Source organism: Ochotona princeps, chromosome 8 (assembly GCF_030435755.1).
Source record: "Ochotona princeps isolate mOchPri1 chromosome 8, mOchPri1.hap1, whole genome shotgun sequence".
NCBI lineage: Eukaryota > Metazoa > Chordata > Mammalia > Lagomorpha > Ochotonidae > Ochotona > Ochotona princeps.
Genome location: NC_080839.1, coordinates 81,219,226 through 81,242,199, shown reverse-complemented (window position 1 = coordinate 81,242,199; position 22,974 = coordinate 81,219,226). Strand labels below are relative to the sequence as shown.

General features: G+C 54.5%; 1 protein-coding gene across 1 annotated transcript; it reads left to right on the top strand.

The window, feature by feature from the left end:
• Positions 1-335: 335 nt before the first annotated feature.
• On the top strand, positions 336-22,610 carry ALLC (allantoicase). Its single transcript, XM_004582585.2, has 11 exons — positions 336-452; positions 1,638-1,688; positions 3,787-3,874; positions 4,868-4,993; positions 6,261-6,340; positions 7,720-7,852; positions 16,755-16,910; positions 17,678-17,751; positions 19,474-19,582; positions 21,587-21,711; positions 22,291-22,610. The coding sequence occupies exons 1-11, from the start codon at positions 363-365 to the stop codon at positions 22,495-22,497; spliced, it is 1,239 nt and encodes a 412-aa protein (XP_004582642.2). The 5' UTR covers positions 336-362; the 3' UTR covers positions 22,498-22,610.
• The last annotated feature ends 364 nt before the right edge of the window (positions 22,611-22,974 follow it).

The window sequence follows — 22,974 nt, the reverse complement described above, 5'->3', positions numbered from 1 at the left end:
CCTCTGGTCCGTGGCTGGCCTGGGCTGCCACCTGCTGACTCTTTTCTAAATTGAACAATAAAGCAGTAATGAAAAATAATAAATAATAAAACTCAGTTTGCACTTTGTAATAGTAGGAGCTGTAATTCTAGTAACATTTTTTTCGTAATACTTGAGAAGGAGGCCCATCCCTTGGGCTGTTCACGCACGTCGGGCAGGACAGCCCCGGCCGCGTGCGGCTGGCAGGTGTTCCGCCACAGTGTGACCCTCGGTGTTACAACCTTGCTTTCAGGAGCCTGGACAGTACCTCTCTCGCTCACACGTCGCTGCTGCCTGCCTGCACCCGGAGCGGACTGAGTCCACTTGTCTGGCTTCCAGGAAGCATGACGGACACGCCGAAGGAAGGCAAGCTGGCCAGGTTCCTGGACTTCACCCAGCTCGTCGACATGGCGTCGGAGGCCGTGGGAGGAAAGGTAGCGTCCTGTGGCGGGGACGCCTGTTGATGTGCCCTGAGGTCCACTCCCCGTGGAGGCAGCCTGCTGCGGTGGCGGGAGCCAGCTGTCAGGCTGCGGGAGTGGCCTGGCCAGGAGGCACACGAGCAGAGGCTTCTGAAGGATTCTTATAGAATTGGTGGCAATTCTGCAGGGCCGCGGTGTCTGCTGCTTGTTTTATTTGCACACATGTTACACTTTTGGGGCAGGGTTCTGTTGCAGCCCCATGGCACCTTGCCCTCGGGGGGGGGCAGACACACATCTCAGGCCAGTGCTATGAGAACAGCAAGAGCGAGGTGCCAGGTCGGAGCCATGGACCCCAGGGCGGTCCCTGGGGGCACTGGTTGGATGCAGGAGGCCTGGGAGAGGGAGGTGTGAGTGCTGTGGGCAAGGGGCAGGCGGGGCCTGTCAGACAGACGGAGCCCGTGTGGGGGATCTGCCGTCACATGGGTGATGGCACGTGTGCACACATGTTGGGTGCATGGGGTCTGAGCTTCTGAAGCCAAGGGGTGCCCTGGTGCATCTGCCTTCCCTCAGTCTGCACCCGAGATGCTCCCAGGGCAGGTCAACTCCACGCAGCAGTGACTCCCTGGCTGGCACTATCCAGATTGCCCACCAGAGCTGCATTGGTTGCTGGGTCCTGGCTTAGGGGAACTGAGGGACCACAGCTTGTTTTGCTCAAGAAAGTTGTGCCCATATTCGAGTTGACTTACTATTACTGTGATTATTGGTGCATAAAGAACAGCACCGGATGTCATGCTGAAAAGTAGTCTGAGGGGATAAGTTCCCAGGACACTGTCCAGGGGCCACAGCATAGGGGGAAGCCCTGCACAGGCCGCAGGTGGGACCCGGGTGGGCTCTTCCTGCTCATTTTTGTTGCAGGACAAACACCACTCCCGAGGTGCTTGGTTTAGGGAGGGCTTATTTGCTCCCCAAGTGTAAGAAGTTTACGGGAGATGGGAAAGGGGTTTCCAGTGAAAAGGGGAAAGGCCAGGGAGGGGGTGGACCCCAGGCCCCAGCTGTGTGAGCAGCTCCCTGGTGATGGCTTGCTGTGGCTGTGCCCTGTGGCGTTTCTCCCCTGTATCTCTTGAGACTTCACCAGGGAATAGAGTAAGACAGTTTGAAGTTTATGGTCACTTCACCTTCTTCCTGCCTTTCTTTGTCTAGGTTTTATTTGCAACCGACGATTTTTTTGCACCTGCAGAGAACCTCATAAAGGTATCGTACTTTGGCAGCCTGCCACGTACAAGGCAGGGGTGGAGAGGGGGCCACCCCGTCTGTGTGGGCCCGGGAACCAGCATCTCAGAAGGCCGGGAACACATGCTCTCACATCACAGGGTCGACTGGCACCTGACCACAGAACTTGGGACCCTTACCCACTCAGCTAGGGCTGAGCCAGACTGAAGCCGGGGACAGGCACTCAGCTGTCTCCCCAGGGCTGGCGGCACTCCAGTCTCTGGGCCCTCTCACCTGCTGCCTCCTAGGACAGGGCGGTGAGTACTGAGCAGGGAGCTGGCAGCAGAGGAGCTAGACTGAAGCTGGGTGCAGCATACAGTGTGCGGGTGTCCCAACCAGTTCCAGTGACCGCCCGACGTGGCTCCTGTAAAGCCCCTTCCCCTGGGAGGCTCTGCCCTCACGGCTCAGTCACCCTGAGGGCCTCCCTGGCAACCTGTCTCGTGGGTTGGGCTTCAGCCCAGCAGTCACGGGAGGTGGCTCGCACAGAGCCCATTGCTCAGCATCCTCGTGTATGCTCTGTCTTTGCGTGAGTGCCTGTAACGGTGAAATACAGGGCTGCATTTCCACACGTCTGTGTGCACCGTGCTCGCTTTTCCCTGACCGCTACATCCACATGCCTGTGCTCCCTCCACGGGGGGCATCTTTGGGTTGCTTGGTGCCTTGTGCCAACCCCTGGTGCAGCTGTCCCTCTCTGCTCAGGCCCTTTTCCAGCACACATTTGTCCACACATGGCATGAGTCATCCTTGTAGAGAGAAAGTGTGGTACAGTCTCCTGCTGAGTTCAAGACAGAGCACTATAGTTCCTGATCAGCAGTGAGAATGCTGCTGTTCGGGGGGTCTGAAAAATCTGACTTGATGGCAGTGAGCTTCAAAATGCCGCCAGCTTTCAAATGACAAAGCTCAACAAACACCAGGCCCTTGTTTTGTGTCAGGCGTGTCTAGACAGGATTGGGTACGTTCAGGGCGGGATGGCCATGGGCAGCGCTAGGCGTGTCTAGACAGGACTGGGTACGTTTAGGGCGGGATGGCCATGGGCAGCGCTAGGCGTGTCTAGACGGGACTGGGTACGTTCAGGGCGGGATGGCCATGGGCAGCGCTAGGCGTGTCTAGACGGGACTGGGTACGTTCAGGGCAGGATGGCCATGGGCAGCGCTAGGCGTGTCTAGACGGGACTGGGTACGTTTAGGGTGGCATGGCCATGGGCAGCGCTAGGCGTGTCTAGATGGGACTGGGTACATTCAGGGTGGCATGGCCATCGATGGCGGCAAGCACAGTTAGCTCCCAGGGCTCAGGGCAGGGCAGCATGGTTACTTTCTGTCTGACCGGTGAGGAGGACAGAGGCACACAGGACGAGCTCTCATAGGACCCTCGCTTGGGGAAGTTGGGCTGTGTACCCTTGCTCTGGCCATATAGTGTGCAGCTTGGGTCCTTGGGTCCTTGATTTGTGTCACCTGCTACAGCTCCTGTTAGGGCCAGCCCCGCTCTGACGCCCTCCAGCTCGCTGGTGGCTCTGTGTTGCCACAGGGAGTTCTCACAGTAACACATGGTTGTCTACAGGAACCGCATGGAGCAGGTATAACACTGTGCTGTGCACGGTCCCCTGCCTGACAGTGACTGCTGAGGTCTGCTCTGCCCAGGCGCCTCTTACAGGTGTCACTTAACCCTCATAACTGCCTGAGAGGGTGTGTAGGGGGGAGGTTGCGTGGTTGACAGTCTCTGTAGCTGGTCGGGCTTCCCTTGGCCACGTGGGCCATGGGAGCCACGCCTCTCCACAGGCATTCTGAGCCTCGGAGCCCAGTCTGATGGGGCCAGGCCTGGAGCACCTGGGCTCGTGGGCCTGAGTCTAGATGCTGGCTGAGTGCCACGCCACCCCAGCCCTCCCGGGCTGCCCAGAAAAGCTGACCAGCCGCTCGCTTGGTCACAGCTGGGTGAGGCGGCGCTTGGTGTCCAGCCCTGCCTGTTGCCACTGGAGGTCTAGTTTGTAGGGTGGCGCCCCAGAACCTGGAGGAAGCCAGCCGAGTGTGGGAGCAGCCCCCAGCCCACAGGTTCACGCTGAGCTTGCTGTGTGTCTTTGTTCTAGAGCGACAGTCCGAGCTTCAGAGAACACGAATACACTGAGTTTGGGAGGTGGATGGATGGCTGGGAGACCAGGAGGAAGAGGATTCCAGGTAAGCCAGCGGCCTCGGCTGCTCAGCATGGCCAGGCAGAAGGCCCGCTGTTCCTCAGGCTGCTTCTTCCTGGGAAGTGCTCAGTGGACCAGGCTGTCACCATCCGAGTCCCAGGCTGGGAGAAGGCGGAAGGGGTGTGTGAGCTCTGGCCACTGAGGGGTCATTTGCAAAGGAGGTAGAGACTGCTGGGAAGGGACAGTCTAGGCATGTTGCTGAGCCTCGTGGCAGACAGCTGCCGCCTGCACCACACCACCACTTCCTGGAGTTCTCATCCCTCTAACTGCTGTGGACACAACTTCCTAGCCCGAGCCTGGGTTACACAGCTGGCGAGGTAGTTAGGCCCGGGGCCACGACCTGCCCACTCCACTGCGTGCAGTCTCTGTGAGGTCGCCTCCAAGTGCTCTTTATTGATGACTGATATATATTGATGAATTGACTTGTCTTCACCATGACCTACTTTTCGTAGTTTAAAAAATTCCTAAAAATGTGAATTACTCTAGCTATGATAATGATCATTGCACTTTTGTCTCTTACGGAAATAATAGATATCCCCCTACACTTGAGGCAGGCTCTGATTTTTGACGAACTTGGACATTTTAAGGAGGTTTGTGCCTGGCGGCAGGTAACCCAGCGCCACACAGTGATGCACTCACTTGAAGGTGTTCCAGACCTGGCAGGCTCGGGCCAGCAGGCTGCAGGAGGCCGCTGGAGCCTGAGGTGGCAACGGCCAGGCAGCGTGCTGAGACAGCAGGCTGGCCATGGCATGGGCAGCTGCCTGCTTGCTGGTAGCACCCCGGTTACAGCTGAGGAGACGAGGCTCAGGGACCCGGAGCCGGGCAGGGCCGGGCATAAGCAGTGCCCAGTGGGCACCCAGGGTCTCCAGGGATCCAAGGCATGGAGACTGCCACGGAGGCTCAGGTAGGAGAGACCTGAAAGCCTGGTTCTGTTCAGCTGCTCACCTTGGCGGCTGCCTGCACCCCCGTGTGTTCCCAGGTCACGACTGGTGCGTCATCCGGCTGGGCATACAAGGAGTGATCCGGGGTTTCGACGTGGACATCTCTTACTTCGCGGGAAATCACGCACCTCGAATGTCCATTCAAGCAGCAAACCTGGAAGAGGGTGCTCTGGGGTCCCATGATGCCCTGACGGAGGGTGGTGGCTGCGGGAGGCTGGGGGGCCCTGCCAGATCTGTGCCAGTCCTTGGCTTGTCTGAGCCCCTGCACTGCCACACACCCTGGAGCAGGGTCCCTACAGGGGACCAGCTTCCTGATTTGCAGGCCTACTCTGCTCCTGGGCTCAGCGTCCAGCCTATCGCTGCACAGAGCCGGAGCCTCACCAGGGCAGGGCCTCTGTCCCCAGGACACTGAGGGGTGCCATTGGTGACCTGGGTGACGTGGAGTCAAATCTGCATTTGAAGTGGGCAGCTGCGTGGATTCAGCACGTCCAGCCCCATTTGGGGTGACCCTGGTGAGCGTGGCGATGCAGAGGGAGCTGCTTCCTGCCTCTGGGTGCTGGCTGTGTGGGTTCATCCCCTTCCTCGGCAGAAGCCGGCAGAGCTCAGCAGGAAACGAGTGATGAATGAGCGAGATGACTGGAGCCCGTTCTAGCCCTTGAGTCCGGGTTTCCAGGACACACCATCAATTCTGAGGGCACCAGGGGCCAGGGAGTGTTTCTGGGATGGATCTTGAAATTATCCAACTTTGTTGACTCACTATTTGCAAACTTCAGGGATGAGATAAATTTGATTTTGACCTGCCCTGCCTATCTGCTACAATAGGCAGATGTAGTGTTTCATGGTCATCCTGTGTTTGGAAGTAAGCACTCGTGCCTCAGGCATGCAGAGTCATGTGTGCGTGTGTGTGCGCGCACATGTGCACGTGTACATATGTGCATACATGATCTTATGTACACATGTGCACACGTGCATGTGCACATATGTACACTTGTGCATATATATGCACGTGTATGCACACATGTGCATATACACACATGTGTGCACACATGTACACATATGTGCGTGTGTGCATCTGTGTGTACGTGTGCACATGTGTACGTGTGCGCATGTGTGTACGTGGGAGTGTGTGCATGTATGTGCACATGTGTGCATGTACGTGTGCGTGTGTATGTGATGTCCACCATCTGATGCTCCATTTAAGACACGGTGTTTGCAGTGTCATGTGGTAAGTAGCAGAATGTATGAGAGACTTCAAAAAGTTTGTGGCAAATGCAGTTTAAAGACCTAGATTTTTGTTGCTTTTGGCTGTAAAATTTGTTTATAAGCGCCCCGTTTTCCACAATGCACACTTCCTTGACCTTCCTGCAATGCCTTCCTCGTTTCATTGGTGCTGAAGCCTAACCTCATCCTGTGTGGCCTCTCTGACTTCAGAAAAGCTACCGGAAGTCCCCCCGAGAGGCGTCAGGACGGGGACCGCCGCCTCGCCCGAGGAGTTGGAGGCCATCGCCGTGGTATGCTCAGGTTGCTGGGGGAGAGGCGGTCGGCTGGGACCTGTCTGGGAACTGCAAATTCCCGTTCGTGGTTCTTTCAACAGCCCCCGAGTTCCTGCCACTCTTCCCAGAGGGTGTTTTTGTGTCCCCCTGAGAACTTGCTAGTCTCTGACAAGCTCCTTGTAGAAGTTGATAGTAAGCACCTCAACACGGCACACAGCAAAGTGAATCAGACAATTTGATGGATTTAATCATAACCAACGGGGTTTGTGTTACTGTGACTTGTCTAGTGGCTGTTGGTGCCTTACACCATGGACAGGACAGTGAGCAGCAGCGGAAGTAGCCACCAGGCCTGGCGTTGGAGATACATGCAGGGGCAAGTTGTGGGAAGGTCCGGACTATTTCTCTGGCTCTCCCAGTCCGTGGATATTGAGATTTCTTTTTTCTTTTCTTCTTTCCTTCCTTCCTTTCTCGATTGTTGTTTCTGAGAAGGTCAGAGTTATGGAGACAGAGCGGTAGAGCTGCTTCCTCCGCTGATTCCTCTGCAGGTGGCCACAGTGGGCGGGGCCGGGTCAGCTCAAGTTGGGAGACAGGAGCTTCATCTGTGTATCGCTGTGTCGCAGGTGCTCAGACGCTCAGCCATCTTGTCCTGCTTTCCCAGGCTATTTGCAGGGAGTGAGACTGAACACCCAGCACCCATTGGGATGGTGGGGTCACGGGCAGCAGATACAATGCTGCTCCCTTTGTAAATGCCAATTTTTAAAAAAAGATTCATTTATTTTTGTTGCAAAGTCAGATATACAGAGGTGAGGAGAGACAGAGCAAGATCTTCCGTCTAATGATTCACTCCCCAAGTGACTGCAATGGCTGGTGCTGAGCCAATCTGGAGCCAGGAGCCAGGAGCTTTCTCCCCACGGGTGCAGGTTCCCAAGGCTTTGGGCCGTCCTCGATTGCTTTCCCAGGTCACAGCAGGAAGCTGGATGGGAAGTGGAGCTGCCGGGATTAGAACCGGCGCCCATATGGGATCCTGGGGCGTTCAAGGCGAGGACTTTAGCCGCTAGGCCACCGTGCCGGGCCCGTAAATGTTAACTTGATTTTGTTTGCGCCGCTGTTTAGTCACCAGCTCACTTTGGTGAAGGTGTCTGAGATCCTGCCTTCAGGTAAAGTCCCCAGCACAATCAAGCAGTAGTTATCATGCCCAATGTGAGAAGCAGCAGAGAACAGGCCTTTGGTCTGGAGTGACACAGGGCTAGGCCTTCGTTAGTTCACTACTGAGGTGTCCTGCTGGGCTGCATCACGTCTTCCTTCCAAGCAGCTCTGGCCCTAAGCCTCCCGAGAGGCTGCCATGAGAGAGCCTGCCTCCTCGCGAGCCAGGCTGACATTAGCATGTCTGTTCCCAGCTGAAATCCAACGACTGGAGTCACCTGGTCACCATGACAGAGCTCAAGACAGGAAGCCCTGCTTGCAGCCATAACTACTTTCTCGTCAATTCCCAGCAGAAGTGGACCCATGTGCGGCTCAACATCTTCCCAGGTCTGCACCTTTGCTCTGTCTTTACAGAAGAAATGGTAATGGATTGTGGTAGCTCATTCAGCTCACTCAGTAGGAATAAGCCGCAGCTAAATCAGGGTGTGCTGGCTCACACTGTCTCAGGACTGCTAACTGCCCCCACGGTCTCTGTTCCACAGGTACGTGACAGTAGCAGGTGAACCATATGTACAGATGGCTCTCATTGTCCACCTGCAGGAGCATGTCAGCTGTGACTGGAGGCAGTGTTGTTTCTTGCTTTTCAACCTGGATGCCCTGCTCCCACCTCCCGTCCTGACTGCCCTGGTCGGGGTCTTTGGGTGTGATCCGAAGCCCTCTCGTGTTAATCGTGTGCAAAAAGCATCCAGGTTGTCCCGTGTGGGTGTGATGCTTGCTTTGGGTTTCCCAGAGGCGCCCTCCATCAGGCTAGGAGAGCTCCCATTGCTTCTGCTTCATCGGGTTCTTTCATCCTGAAAGTGTCCTGGATAGCGTGTCAGAAGCTTTCCCTGTGTCTAGCAGGGTGATCACTTCAGTCCTGCTCATACAGGTGCTGCACCAATGTGCATTTCTGGGATAAATCCCACTTTGTTGTGATGTGCAACTTGAAAATAGGTTACTGGATTTGGTGTGCTAGTTTTGTTTTTTAAAGATTTATTTATTTGAAAGAAAGGTAGAGTTACAGAGAAGAGAGGGACACACACACACACACTCTCTTCCATCTGCTGCTCACTCCCCATAGCCACAACGGCTGGAGCTGAGCTGATCCAAAGCCAGGAGCCAGAAGTTCCTTTTGGGTTTCCCATGTGGGTGCAGGGTCCCAAGGCTTTGGGCCATCCTTGGCTGCTTTCCCAGGCCACAGGCAGGGAGCTGGATGGGAAGCGGAGCAGCTGAGACACAAGCTGGCACCCATATGGGATCCTGGCAGATGAAAGGTGAGGATTTAGCCACCAGGCTATTGCGCTGTGCCCCAATTATTTTATATTTGTTTTTTTCTTTTACCCAATAACTGCTTAGCAGTGCATAATTTAAAAACATTTTTGAGTTTCCAAAATTTCTTCCTGTTTCAAATCGTGAGCATCCAGTTTGTTTTCTGGTTTTATATTCTAAGGGGTTTCAAAAAATGCATAGAAAATTCATATTATGAAAAAAACTGTTCATGGATTTCAGAGTTTTTACACTAAAATAAGCGTATCTATTATCATAATAATTTTAAACTTACAATGTTAGCCTGTGTATCAGCTCCAGCTTCCTCCATTCATTTCTGTGGATTTGCAGTAACACCTGGAGTCGTCTTGACTCCCCGCAGCTTGGCTGCACTGGCCCCTGTGCTCTGATTGGTGAATGCGTTCCCCGCGGATCACCTGTTTGTAAACACTGAGACATTTACAAATTGCTGCTGTTTTGTTTCTCCATGTAGAGGTAAATGACACTCCAGTGTCACCTGCTCTGGCCTAAGAACTTAACTATGGAGAACAGGTGTGCTAGCACTGAATTCTCCTCACTGTTTTACAATCTGGGAATATCTTTTCCTTTTAGTTTCAATTTTGAAACAAGTATTTGCTATATATGTGTTTTTTGTGGACTCCCCCCACTTTGACCGTCAGGTCACTGCCCTCCGTTGTTTGTTCTGAGTCAGTGTTGATCCGGAGAGGGGTCCTTTGTTTTCTCACACTATCAAGGGTCTCGCCTTGGGGCTGGTGCGGTTGTGTAGCCTGCCACTCTTCTTCCTGCAATGCTGGCATCCCATATGGGCATCAGTTTTTTTTTTTTTTTTTTTTTGTTGTTGTTTCAGTTCCTGTATTTTTTTTTTTTTTAAATCTATTTTATTGTGTTGTTGTTGACAATCTTTACATAGTTAATTACAGTTAAAGAAAGAAAAAGAAAGAAGAAAAAAAAAGGGTTCAGGGGGATAGGGAAGTGGGCAATACTATTATGTCCATATTGTTTCCATCTTGTATCTGAGGTAAAGGAGGATATTGAGGGAGAAGCCCCACCCGGTTTCCCGCCCACCCCGAGTCCCGGATGTGGGGCATGCTCTGAGATATGTGCTCGAGTGGTGATAATAGTTCTCCGGTTATGAATCGCTGCCAGTTTCGCTTGATGAGGTCGTCCACTGATTGATATGGTCCATCATAAAGTCTCCGTTTGCCCCATTTTTCGCTGCTAACATGTAGCTGAGATGAATGATTGATCTGCTCTGTCTTCTGTCTTTTCTTGATTAGAGTTCTGAGTCCAGCAGTTCGATTGGGGAGATCTCCAAAGAAACTTTGAGGTATTCCCAGACTAGTTTCTTGTATGTTCTAGCAAGCACAGGGTCCGGCACAGTCCATCACCCCGATCAGCTGGTGGTTGCAATTGCTGGGTTGGTTCTGTTTTCAGTCCAGAGTTGCACTGGAACCAATGGGTGCTGCAGTCCAGTCTGGTTCTGCCCTGCACGTACTCGGCCCTCACACAAACCAGTGGGAGCTGCAGCCTAGTCGGGGCGACCCACAATAACCCCCACCAGGCCCGCCCCCTACCCTGGTTTGCCAGTATGTGTAGCAGAAGACCAGTCTGTCCCCCATCCCATTTGGCTCTGGCACTTGTCAATGGGTATTAAAGCTTAGTTCTATCTAACCAACTCAACCATCCAGCCCTCATGGGTGTTGTTGAGTGCCTCTCTATCTAGCCATCCCAGCCCCCGTCCTAGTTTTCATGCCCTCCCACGGGACTAGTGACCCAAGAAGGGGGAACCCACTTTTTCCCTCCCAGGTCTCTCTGTCCCGGTTTATGCACTCTTTAGGTGGTTCTGTGATTTGACTTGACAGAATTAGTCCCCAGTGCCAGCTTCTGCGGCTATGCCCAAACATCCCTCACCCACTCTAATTTATGCTTGCACCAGCAGGAATAATCAGCCCAGCCTGGCTTTTCCCTGATCTAGTCCACATGCAGCGCACAGGTGATGTAGCCTTGCATAGTCTAGTCTGTCTCTATCCCAGCCCACGCTCTCCTTCCGGTGGGAGTAGCTGTCCGGCGAGGGAACCAGCCCCTTAATCCCCCCGCCAGTTCTGCCCCTCCCTTCCTTCCTGGATCTCACGTGTGCTGGTTGGATGCTGCATTCATATCCAGTACAGACAACCATGCCCTGGCATTCCATAATGTGTACTGGTTTTGTCGCGACCAAACCCGGCCCATCCCACACTCTGATCTGGTGATCGGATTTGCCAGTGGGTGACATGAACTGATTCAGCCTGGTCTGCTCCTGACCCATGCTGAATGTGTGCCAGTGGGAAACTTCCCATGGCCTATTCTGGACTGTTTCCTATCATGCTTCTTGCGCTTACCTGTAGGAACTGTGTCCTGCCAGAGGAGTTGCCCAGGCTCCTCCATCAGAACCCCTCCCAATGGCAGGTTTTGCGCATGCCAGGGGATTCTTGAGTCAACCCAACTCAGTTCACGTCCTGTCCTAGCAGGGACAGTGGCTTTTCCTGGCTGGCTTTCACCCCATTCTGGTTCTTGTTGTTGGATGTTTCAGCCCAGCCATGGCTTGTCCATACCCACATACAGCTCACGCATGGCTCAGTAGGGGGTTGAGACCCAGCCTAGTCAGTCCCACATCTACCCCCTGGTTCTCCATGACACCAGATGGTGTTGGGGTCTGAACTGGCCTGGTGCATCCAATCCCAGCCCACACTAGTGCCTCGGGTGACTGCAACTGTTTCCTAGATAGAACGCAGCTCCAATTCTAGCACATACGCCCCTTGGTGGGAACCTCAACCTAGTTAGGGTGTCCCATTACCTCCCCGATTGGGCTTGTTCCTAGCTGTAAATCATGCACCTGCCCGTGGTTGTTCTGAGGACCAGTAGGTGCAAGAGCCTAGCTCGGTATGACCTGTGTTCCATGCTGGTTTCCAGTTTTGCTTGTAAACAAAGGTTTGCTCAGTCCTGCCCAGCACATTACGTTCCATTACCAATTTACACATTTTGGAGCTACTATGCCCTGCTTGTCTGACCCCCAGATCTGGACGGCGTGTTCACCAGCGAGAGCTATGACTCGCCAGGGGAGCTTCCCAAGTACCTCCACTTGATCCACTCCCAAACCCAGTTTACATACATGCCATTGGTTTTTAGGCCAGTACCCAGTGTACTCTGGCCTCCCATTTGGCCTTGTATGAGCTGGTGAGTGTTGCAGCCCGGCCCACCCCACAACCTATTCAGGATGCACATTTGGGTGCTGCTGCCTTGCCCAGTCCAGTCTATGGCAGATCCCTTTACCTGTGATTGATGGCAGGCTCCTTGGTCACACCTAGCTTAGTCCATAACCACCTAAAATTTAGGTTTACCAGTGGGGCCAAACTTTCTGCAGGGTGTGGCCCACACATCCTGCACAGAGTCCACCCCAGGATAAGGTTCTAGAGTGCTAGTTAAAATTATGGACCTGCCTAATGTGACCAGTCTCCTGAGCCAACATCATGTCAGGCAAAAAAATATCCTGCTAGACAATCTGGGGGTTATCTTCTGCATTATAGGTGTTCAAAGCTCAGCATTATTGAGTGATTAGAAGTTCTCCAAAAGAAGAGCCACTGGCGTTGGGAATCTTTAGGATTGACTCAGAACCCAGAAACAGTGGGGTCACCCTAGAGCTATCTAAGCAGCAATTCGGACATCCATTACCCCAGAGCTTCCCGGCCGGGCGGCCAGCAGGCAAAGCCTGGCATCACATGGTGCACTGGTCGCCCTGGATGAGGCCGAGGACTCGTTCACTGCCTTGCGGCAGTGTCTTTGGCGTGAGCCCCCAGCATTGGGTCCGACCCGGCAGGGGCACCCCCCACAGCCGCCACACTGTGAGGAGCGGCAGTTGCCCCCGAATCCCAAGGCCCGAACCCCTCCCAAACTCACCTAGCTGCCAGATATTAGCAGCTGGGTGGAGCTAGGAATTTTAAGCCAGTTCCCAAGTTCCCTCATGGTGCACTTACCCGAGGAATGAGCTCTCTTGGGTCCTGGATGAGGCCGAGGACTCGTTCACTACCTTGCGGCAGTGTCTTTGGCGTGAGCCCCCAGCATTGGGTCCGACCCGGCAGGGGCACCCCCCACAGCCGCCACACTGTGAGGAGCGGCAGTTGCCCCCGAATCCCAAGGCCCGAACCCCTCCCAAACTCACCTAGCTGCCAGATATTAGCAGCTGGGTGGAGCTAGGAATTTTAAGCCAGTTCCCAAGTTCCCTCATGGTGCACTTACCCGAGGAATGAGCTCTCTTGGGTCCTGGATGAGGCCGAGGACTCGTTCACTACCTTGCGGCAGTGTCTTTGGCGTGAGCCCCCAGCATTGGGTCCGACCCGGCAGGGGCACCCCCCACAGCCGCCACACTGTGAGGAGCGGCAGTTGCCCCCGAATCCCAAGGCCCGAACCCCTCCCAAACTCACCTAGCTGCCAGATATTAGCAGCTGGGTGGAGCTAGGAATTTTAAGCCAGTTCCCAAGTTCCCTCATGGTGCACTTACCCGAGGAATGAGCTCTCTTGGGTCCTGGATGAGGCCGAGGACTCGTTCACTACCTTGCGGCAGTGTCTTTGGCGTGAGCCCCCAGCATTGGGTCCGACCCGGCAGGGGCACCCCCCACAGCCGCCACACTGTGAGGAGCGGCAGTTGCCCCCGAATCCCAAGGCCCGAACCCCTCCCAAACTCACTAGCTGCCAGATATTAGCAGCTGGGTGGAGCTAGGAATTTTAAGCCAGTTCCCAAGTTCCCTCATGGTGCACTTACCCGAGGAATGAGCTCTCTTGGGTCCTGGATGAGGCCGAGGACTCGTTCACTACCTTGCGGCAGTGTCTTTGGCGTGAGCCCCCAGCATTGGGTCCGACCCGGCAGGGGCACCCCCACAGCCGCCACACTGTGAGGAGCGGCAGTTGCCCCCGAATCCCAAGGCCCGAACCCCTCCCAAACTCACCTAGCTGCCAGATATTAGCAGCTGGGTGGAGCTAGGAATTTTAAGCCAGTTCCCAAGTTCCCTCATGGTGCACTTACCCGAGGAATGAGCTCTCTTGGGTCCTGGATGAGGCCGAGGACTCGTTCACTACCTTGCGGCAGTGTCTTTGGCGTGAGCCCCCAGCATTGGGTCCGACCCGGCAGGGGCACCCCCCACAGCCGCCACACTGTGAGGAGCGGCAGTTGCCCCCGAATCCCAAGGCCCGAACCCCTCCCAAACTCACCTAGCTGCCAGATATTAGCAGCTGGGTGGAGCTAGGAATTTTAAGCCAGTTCCCAAGTTCCCTCATGGTGCACTTACCCGAGGAATGAGCTCTCTTGGGTCCTGGATGAGGCCGAGGACTCGTTCACTACCTTGCGGCAGTGTCTTTGGCGTGAGCCCCCAGCATTGGGTCCGACCCGGCAGGGGCACCCCCCACAGCCGCCACACTGTGAGGAGCGGCAGTTGCCCCCGAATCCCAAGGCCCGAACCCCTCCCAAACTCACCTAGCTGCCAGATATTAGCAGCTGGGTGGAGCTAGGAATTTTAAGCCAGTTCCCAAGTTCCCTCATGGTGCACTTACCCGAGGAATGAGCTCTCTTGGGTCCTGGATGAGGCCGAGGACTCGTTCACTACCTTGCGGCAGTGTCTTTGGCGTGAGCCCCCAGCATTGGGTCCGACCCGGCAGGGGCACCCCCCACAGCCGCCACACTGTGAGGAGCGGCAGTTGCCCCCGAATCCCAAGGCCCGAACCCCTCCCAAACTCACCTAGCTGCCAGATATTAGCAGCTGGGTGGAGCTAGGAATTTTAAGCCAGTTCCCAAGTTCCCTCATGGTGCACTTACCCGAGGAATGAGCTCTCTTGGGTCCTGGATGAGGCCGAGGACTCGTTCACTACCTTGCGGCAGTGTCTTTGGCGTGAGCCCCCAGCATTGGGTCCGACCCGGCAGGGGCACCCCCCACAGCCGCCACACTGTGAGGAGCGGCAGTTGCCCCCGAATCCCAAGGCCCGAACCTGGGCATCAGTTTGTGTCCTAGCTGATCCACTTCTGATCCAGCGCTCTGCTTATGATCTGGAAAGACAATGGAAGATGGCCCAAGTCCTTGGGATCCTGCAGTTATGTGGGAGAGCCAGAAGAAGTTCCTGGCTCCTTGCTTTCGATTGGCTCAGCTCTGGCCGCTCATCTGCTGATTCACTCCCTACATGGCCACAAAGGCTGGAGATGGGCCAGGTCAAAGTAGGAGCCCGAAGACGCCCCACGTACAGGAGTCCAAGGCTTTGGACTAGCATTAGCAGGGAGCTGGATCAGAAGTGGAGCAGCTGGAACTTGAACTTGTGTCCATATGGTTATGGGTATTGCAGGCAGAAGCTTAACCTATCATGCCACAGCACCGAGCCCATGATATGTAGTTTCATGGTGGAAATGCCACTTGGCAGGACTGCTGGGGAAGGGTTCTTAGTCACTCAGCACCAGCTCCCTGTCTGTATGCAGTGGCATCTTTGATGGCTCTGGGAGGACTCTCCCTGGGTGACAAGGGACAGGAAGTTACAGCAAACCAGGGCAATATCCCCAGGACAATGTGACCGAGATGCCCTTGGAAGATGGGGGGTTCCTTTCCCAGTGTTGTTTAAAAGGGAGGCTTCAGACTAACTGGGAACGATTTTAAAATATGAAATCAGGGTTGATAAAATATCATGTGCCATGAAAGCGACAGCAATGTTCAGTGAATCAGGTTAGTGGCACAGCTCAAAAGACAGTTCTCCTTAGAATAGTTTTCAGGGATTTCTGTGGCTGAAATACGGCTTTGTTTTGCAACAAATAACAGAATTTTCATCATTCTATGAAGACGTTATTGCTCAGATTCATTAAAGTTTCACTTGAACGCAGAAAGGCTTTAGCTTTAGCAGAATAGTCTGATTAAATGGTCCGGAGATTGTGTTAGAACATGTGTGGCTCTCACAGCTTGTCCCCTGGCAGTGGTGCTCACACAGAAGCGTTCAGCTTGCTCGAGTCTGAACAGGGTGCTGCTGTTGGAAGCCACCTGCTCCGTCCTCGCTGTGAGTGCTGCGCTTTGTACGCTCAGTGCAAAGTTCTTGGTGAGTCCGCGTTGGAGTTGGCAACGCTCATTGTGACATCAGTAATTCATCTATGGCGAATTTTCCATTTTCTGTGTTTGCTTAAAAAAAATGGTTATGACGCTATGATGTACTGGAGCCTGTTGTAGGGTTAGATGCAGGAGGAGTGAGTGAGATTGGTGGCTGGCCTTCCAGGATTTTACATTCTGAGCGTGGCAGGGTCTGCAGAGTGACAGTAAGGCGGGCGTCTGGTGCAGTGGTTAACTTGCTGCTTGGGAAACCTGCATCCCACACTGGATTCATGGCCCCTCTGCTTCTGCTCCCGCTGCTGTGCACCTGGGAGGGAGGGGAAGAGGGCTGAAATGCCCTAGCACGCAATCCCTACCACACATGTGGGATGAGCTCAGGCTCCTGGCCTCAGCTGACCCAGGCCTGGCTGCTGGGGGCATCTGAAGAGTGACCCAGTGGATGGAACATTTCTGTTTCTCTTTCAAATAGTAATAAAAAGATTAGAAAGCAGGTTTAGGCCGTGATTAGAGCTATGAACAAAATAAACAGCAGATAGGACAAAATCCTCACATGGGAGTTAAGCAGGGATTGAGTAGAGAGTGGAGCAGATAGGGTAACTTTGATAGGGGAATTCTGGGACCACAACACTTAAGATCTAACCATGACTGTGTCTCCTCGAGTGCTGAGAAAGTTGTTCTGATCCAAGGCAACGTTTCATACTAAGGCCCCAGGGCAGTGATCTTGCCCATAGAAGTGAAGAGCAAGCAGGTATGGATGAGGCTATGCCTAAAAGGGGCTTGGAGAAGACCACAGTGTCCCAGAACTTAGGGCACACAAATACCCTCTGCCCAGTGGTAGCCAAGGCTCCTTTCCTTTGCAGATGGTGGAGTTGCTCGTCTTAGAGTGTATGGGACTGGACAGAGAGACTGGACGGCGATAGATTCCCAGGAGCCTGTTGACCTGGTGACCATCGCCTTTGGGGGTGTCTGCGTAGGGTTCAGCAATGCGCACCGTGGGCACCCCAACAACGTGATAGGTAAGACAGGATTCCAGGAAGTAGGCTTGTGCTCAGGAAGCTGGTGCCGGAGGTGTTGCAGAGACTGACACAAGTGTAGGGCAGAGGAGTCTTTGTTGTTCAAGCTTGGTCGTAACAGCTCCTGCTGCAGTTCAGGAGCCACTGCACTGCTTGGCTCAAGACAGGGGTGTTTAAGCTCTCATCCTCCACTCAGCTTGAGAGGTGTGCAGCACAAAGTTTCCACACAGTACAAAACATTCAGTTATCTTTTGTATTAGGAGGCAGGAAGGGAATTGCCAGAGGCCAAAGTTTCCTTGTAGTTAATTAACCTAAGTAGCTGCTGGAGACGGGAGCCAGGTGTGTGTGCACAGAGCCCCCCAGAGATGTTTTCACGTTGTCCACGCTGTAAATGAACCCAGCATGCTTGTCCACTGCTATGGGGTGCTAGCTATAAACCGCTGCACTGCATTACAAAGGGAGCATCAGAACCCATCAGTGGCCAGGAGGCTCGGGAGGAAGGGGCAGGACAAGGCCTCTTGCATGTCTGGCTGCCTTTGTGTGGTGAAGGGAGTCAGCAGCAGTCACTTCCCTCCCTGATTTCTGTCCAAGTTATTTCTGTAGGAGGAAGAGATCAGCCTTCCAGCCCTGGGAGTGTGGGTGTCTGTGAAGTTCCTGAAACCTGAGGAAATGAGCTCCTAAAACAAGGTTCAAGTGTGTGAGACTCCCAGGGGTCCATCACACAGAAGGTAAAGCCACGACCTGCTCTTCAATGCTGTTATTTTCCACAGGAGTTGGCAGGGCGAAGTCCATGGCTGACGGCTGGGAGACGGCGAGGAGGCTGGACCGGCCCCCAGTGTTAGAAGTAAGGCACCTCAAGCACGTCTGGTCTGTCTGTTCTCACACCCAGGAAGCTTCTTGGGTGTGTGAGAAGCTCCTCAGGCACAGCTCTGCCCGTCCCCTGCCTTCATGTCGTTTCCCATGGCTTCCGCACCTTCCCTGGGCCAAGGCCCTGGACGATGGTTGCTGCTGGCTGTTCCATGGTGGTTTTGGGGTATTCTTGTATTTTTTTTTTCACTAAAGTAACTAAAGGGATCCACAGCTTTAATGACATAAAAGCTAGGAACAAATATGCTGGCAGAACTGGGGAAAAATCGTCATGTTTCCCATCTGTGTGTCCCAGGATGAGGCTGCAATGAAAACCAGTGACAGAAAGAAGGGCTGAGTCCTCTCTGGTGTGACTTAGCCAGAAATTCATCTGAGATAAACAGAAATGAAAGACACACACACACACACAGACACAGACACACACACACACAGACACACACACAGACACACACAGACACAGACACACACACAGACACACACACAACACACACAGACACACACAGACACAGACACACAGACACACACAGACACACACACAGACACAGACACACACAGACACACACACAGACACACAGACAGACACAGACACACACACAGACACACACACACAGACACACACACACAGACATACACACAGACACACACACAGACACACACAGACACACACACAGACACACACACAGACACACACACACAACACACACAGACACACACAGACACAGACACACACACAGACACACACAGACACACAGACACACAGACACACACACAGACACACACACAGACACACACACAACACACACAGACACACACAGACACAGACACACACACAGACACAGACACAGACACAGACACACACACACACACAGACACACACACACAGACACACACAGACACACACAGACACACACACAGACACACACACAACACACACAGACACACACAGACACAGACACAGACACACACACAGACACACACACAGAACACACACACAGACACACACAGACACACACACAGACACACACACAGACAGACACAGACACACAGACACACACAGACACAGACACACACACAGACACACAGACCCACACAGACACACACACAGACACACACACAGACACACACACAGACACACACAGACACACACACAGACACACACAGACACACACACAGACACACACACAGACACACACACACAACACACACACAGACACACACAGACACACACACAGACACACACACACAGACACACACAGACACACACACACACACACACCTGTCGATTTTGCGGAAAATCCCACTCAAAACCTGGCTAGACTCACTTGTTCTCCTTTCTTGGGTGGGATTCTCATCACTGGAGTAAACTCTGCTGTCTAGAGCTAAGGGTCGTGGGCAGATGAAGGAAACACCTACTGGGCACCTATGGGTGCGTTAGGGGACGACCCTCTGGATGTAACATCTACACAGACCTCTGACATGTGGAGACGCAGTGTGTGCATTCAGATCAGCACCCGGGACAATTTACCCAGTGCCCAGCGGGCACAGGCATGTGAGGGGACAGCAGAGAGGCCACTGGAGACACGCTTCAGCAAGAAGGAAGACAAGCAGCCCAGTCCAACCCAGCGTGCCAGCCCTTCACCTGCTTGTCTTCGGAGTCAAGTCCCTGAATGGCCTCTAGCGTCTCTCTCTTTGTTTTTAGAATGATGAAAATGGCATTCTCCTGATGCCAGGTTGTGAATGGGCAGTTTTCCGACTGGCACACCCAGGAGTAATAACTCAGATTGAAGTAGACACGAAATATTTTAAAGGTGAGTGTAAAGCCATGAGCGTGCCTACTCACTTCTGTGCTTGGTTCATGGACACTGCGTCCGTGGGGCTGAGCACTGGTCTGTGCCGTTGGGCTGGAAGGTGCCGAGTGCTCTGAGATCTGAGGATGCCCTGGGTCACTCTGCTCTGGAGGGTCTGAGCCCGTCTTTGGAAGAGACTGGGAGAAAAACAGAGCTGTGTGGCACCTGCCTACAGGTGAACAGGCGTGTGGGCATGGGTGCCAGCTCCTCTCGGGCTGCTGCATTCTCCAAACTGTGCACTCAGACTCATGCAAATACGTTGGACAGCGACTTGGTGTTGCGTGTTGATGACTGAGTTGTTTGTTTTTTTAAAGATTTATTTATTACAAAGTCAGATATACAGAGAGGAGGAGAGACAGAGAGGAAGATCTTCCGTCTGATGTTTCACTCCCCAAGTGAGCCACAACGGGCCGGTGTGTGCCGATCCGAAGCCAGGAACCAGGAACCTCTTCCAGGTCTCCCATGTGGGTGCAGGGTCCCAAGGCTTTGAGCCATCCTCCTCTGCTTTCCCAGGCCACAATCAGGGAGCTGGATGGGAAGTGGAGCTGCCGGGATTAGAACTGGTGCCCATATGGGATCCCAGGGCGTTCAAGGTGAGGACTTTAGCTGCTAGGCCATGCCTCTGGGCCCTGAGTTGGTAACTGTTACAGAGAGGCATACGCTGTTGGGACAGGCTTGTCCTCCACAGTGACAGATGAAGACTTGAATTATTTCTGGGCAGTTGTGATTTTCCTTTGAGCTCTAATGGTCTGGTTCTTGTTTTCACCTTGCTATCTGGGCATGAAGGAGCCACCTTGAAGTTCAGGTGACATGATGGCACTGCCCTGTGCTTGTGTTCTGGGCTTCTCTTTAACCCTTGGTTCTCTGCATGGATGCTGTAAAATCACTAACCCCACTTCATCACACACCCCGTTGGTGCTGGATGAGACAGGTACCACTGTCGAGCGCTCAGGATGCCTCAGGTACCATAGAGTGACACTCCCAGGGACCTACTTACATGATGCAATACCGGAAGCAATGACACAGGAAATAGAGCTGAGCCTCTGCAGCCGTGCACGCACTTGAGAGAATTGGAAACCGAGCTCTGCTGTTGTCCCTGTGCCCTGAGACAGGCTACCCCCGGGGACCACTGTTCTGGGAGAGGAGCCACGGGGGCAGGCAAGGCGTGAGTACCTCTCCCCTACTCTGAGCGTCAACAGCAGCCCCTCCTTTGCTGTTCTTAGAGGCCTGGGGACCCCGCCCGAGCGGCTCCTCACTGTACTGTCCCAGGAGCGGGAGAGAGACGTGGAGCACAGACCGTCCCCTGGGATGGCGCAGAGCTCTGCACTGGGTGCTCAGCGCTGGCTAACTCACTGCAGGAATACTGGTTCTCATCCTGCTACAAACTGTGCTGCCACTAGGGCAGTGTTTGCCAGCTTGGTCACAGTGTCAGCTGAGTCCACGGCAGTCTGCCCAGGGGTCCATGTGTGTTCAGCTTTCTGAGTGAGAACACTGTGAGGAGGCTAACAGGCCAGCCCTGGGCAGGGGGAGGCTGGTGCTGAGTGCGTGCACGCACGCACACACATCTCTGAGGCCGCCAGCACGACAGTGAGCGATCCCTTCCTCCTCCCATGTCGCTTACCTTCGCCTTTGCTCGGAAACAACCTGCTCTGATCCGATGAAGAGTCGAGTTCCGTGCCGGGTGAGCCCCGCGTGCACAGCCATGCTGAACACAGCCACACCTAGTACTGTGCCGGGTGAGCCCCGCGTGCACAGCCATGCTGAACACAGCCACACCTAGTACTGTGCCGGGTGAGCCCCGCGTGCACAGCCATGCTGAACCCAGCCACACCTAGTACTGTGCCGGGTGAGCCCCGCGTGCACAGCCATGCCTAGTACTGTGCTGAGTGAGCCCCGCATGCACAGCTGTGCCGAGCACTCTGCCTGGTGAGCCTGGGTAACACAGGTGTGCGGTTGCTCCCACAGGCAATTACCCTGACAGCTGCAGAGTGGATGGCTGTGTCCTGACCAGTCAGGAAGAGGAGGACATGATCAAGCAGAAGTGGAACTTTCCGACCCAGAAGTGGAAGCTGCTGCTTCCAGTCACCAAGGTTCAGCCAGGGGCAGCAAGGGGTGCTGTGTGGGACCGTGGGGGTGTTTCCTTCAGCCTCACCCCTCAGCACTCAGTGAAGGACAAGGTTTGGAAACCATGACTGTGCACTTACCTGGGAAGGCAGGTTGCTCTCCCCTCTAACATCCAGCTGAGTCTGCAGGTGCTGAGAACACAGATGTGGTACACAGTCTCTGTGTTACACTTAGGGGGCGCCTGGGGTGGTGGCTGTCCTGGCAGGAGGACTCTGAGACATTCCAGGGCACCTCCTCTGCTCCAGCAGGAGGGATCCCTGGGCTGGGGTGGTTCCCACCTCCGCCATAGCACAGTGTGCCAGCTTCCCGCAGCCTCCACCTGTCTGCCCATGCCACGCATAGTGACGTGTCCCCATAGCTGTGGAGGAACACGAGTGTTCCCGCCCCTGTCACCTGCGCATCCCTCCCTCTAGCCTACTGCTAAGGAGCTGCTGTTGGCGTCAGGGGCTCACTCGCTAAGCCTCTCCCCTCAAGCCCAAGCTGTGGGGCAGTTCTGGGGCCTCCCGCGGGGGTCCCATCCTACCTCGCCCACGCCTGTCTTTCAGTTGTCACCCAACCAAAGCCACATCTTCAGCAGCCTGACCCTGGAGCTGCAGGACGTCATCACGCACGCCCGGCTCTCCATCATGCCTGACGGTGGGGTCAGCCGCCTCCGCCTCAGGGGCTTCCCCAGCTCCATCTGCCTCCTGCGGCCCAGCGAGAAGCCTGCCCTGAGGTTCTCAGTGAAGGGAGGCTTCAGAACCAACCTTTAATCCCACGCGGGGACCCGGAGTGGTCGGACGCAGGAAGGGCTGTCTGGTCAGTCTCTTTCAAGCGTTTGGAACGCGGAGCCTCCCGGTGCCCTAATAAAGCGCTTATCTTGTGGGCTGGCCTCTGCCGCGGGTGTTGCCACGAAGCAGGTGCTGGGCTTAATGCTGGGGCAGGGAGGGCCTCTCATGGGGGTCCCTCGCTTCAGCACCATCAGGTATCATGCCTTCTGTGTGTGGCTCCAGCAGCTGCTGCGTGGCCTGTTGTCTTCGAAGCTTAAGCCCATGCACCAGGGCACACTGCACTTGTGAGCCATTCACTATCCTGTCCCAAAGCCCCTGCCCCCACTGTTCCTCCTCCAGACTGGAGCTTGCTCTGTGGAGAGGCAGGCTCTGGAGCCTCCGAGCTCTGCCGGTTCTGGCCCCAGCCCCGAAGGAAAGCGCCCAAGCTGCTCACTCTGAGCTGGGGTTTAGCGTTAAATG

Bases quoted from the DNA above. Each gene is read 5' to 3' on its own strand.
- ALLC (XM_004582585.2), top strand. From the start codon at position 363: ATGACGGACACGCCGAAGGAAGGCAAGCTGGCCAGGTTCCTGGACTTC. The intron at 1,689-3,786 runs GTATCGTACTTT...TCTTTGTTCTAG, and splicing joins CTGCAGAGAACCTCATAAAG to AGCGACAGTCCGAGCTTCAG. The intron at 3,875-4,867 runs GTAAGCCAGCGG...GTGTGTTCCCAG, and splicing joins CAGGAGGAAGAGGATTCCAG to GTCACGACTGGTGCGTCATC.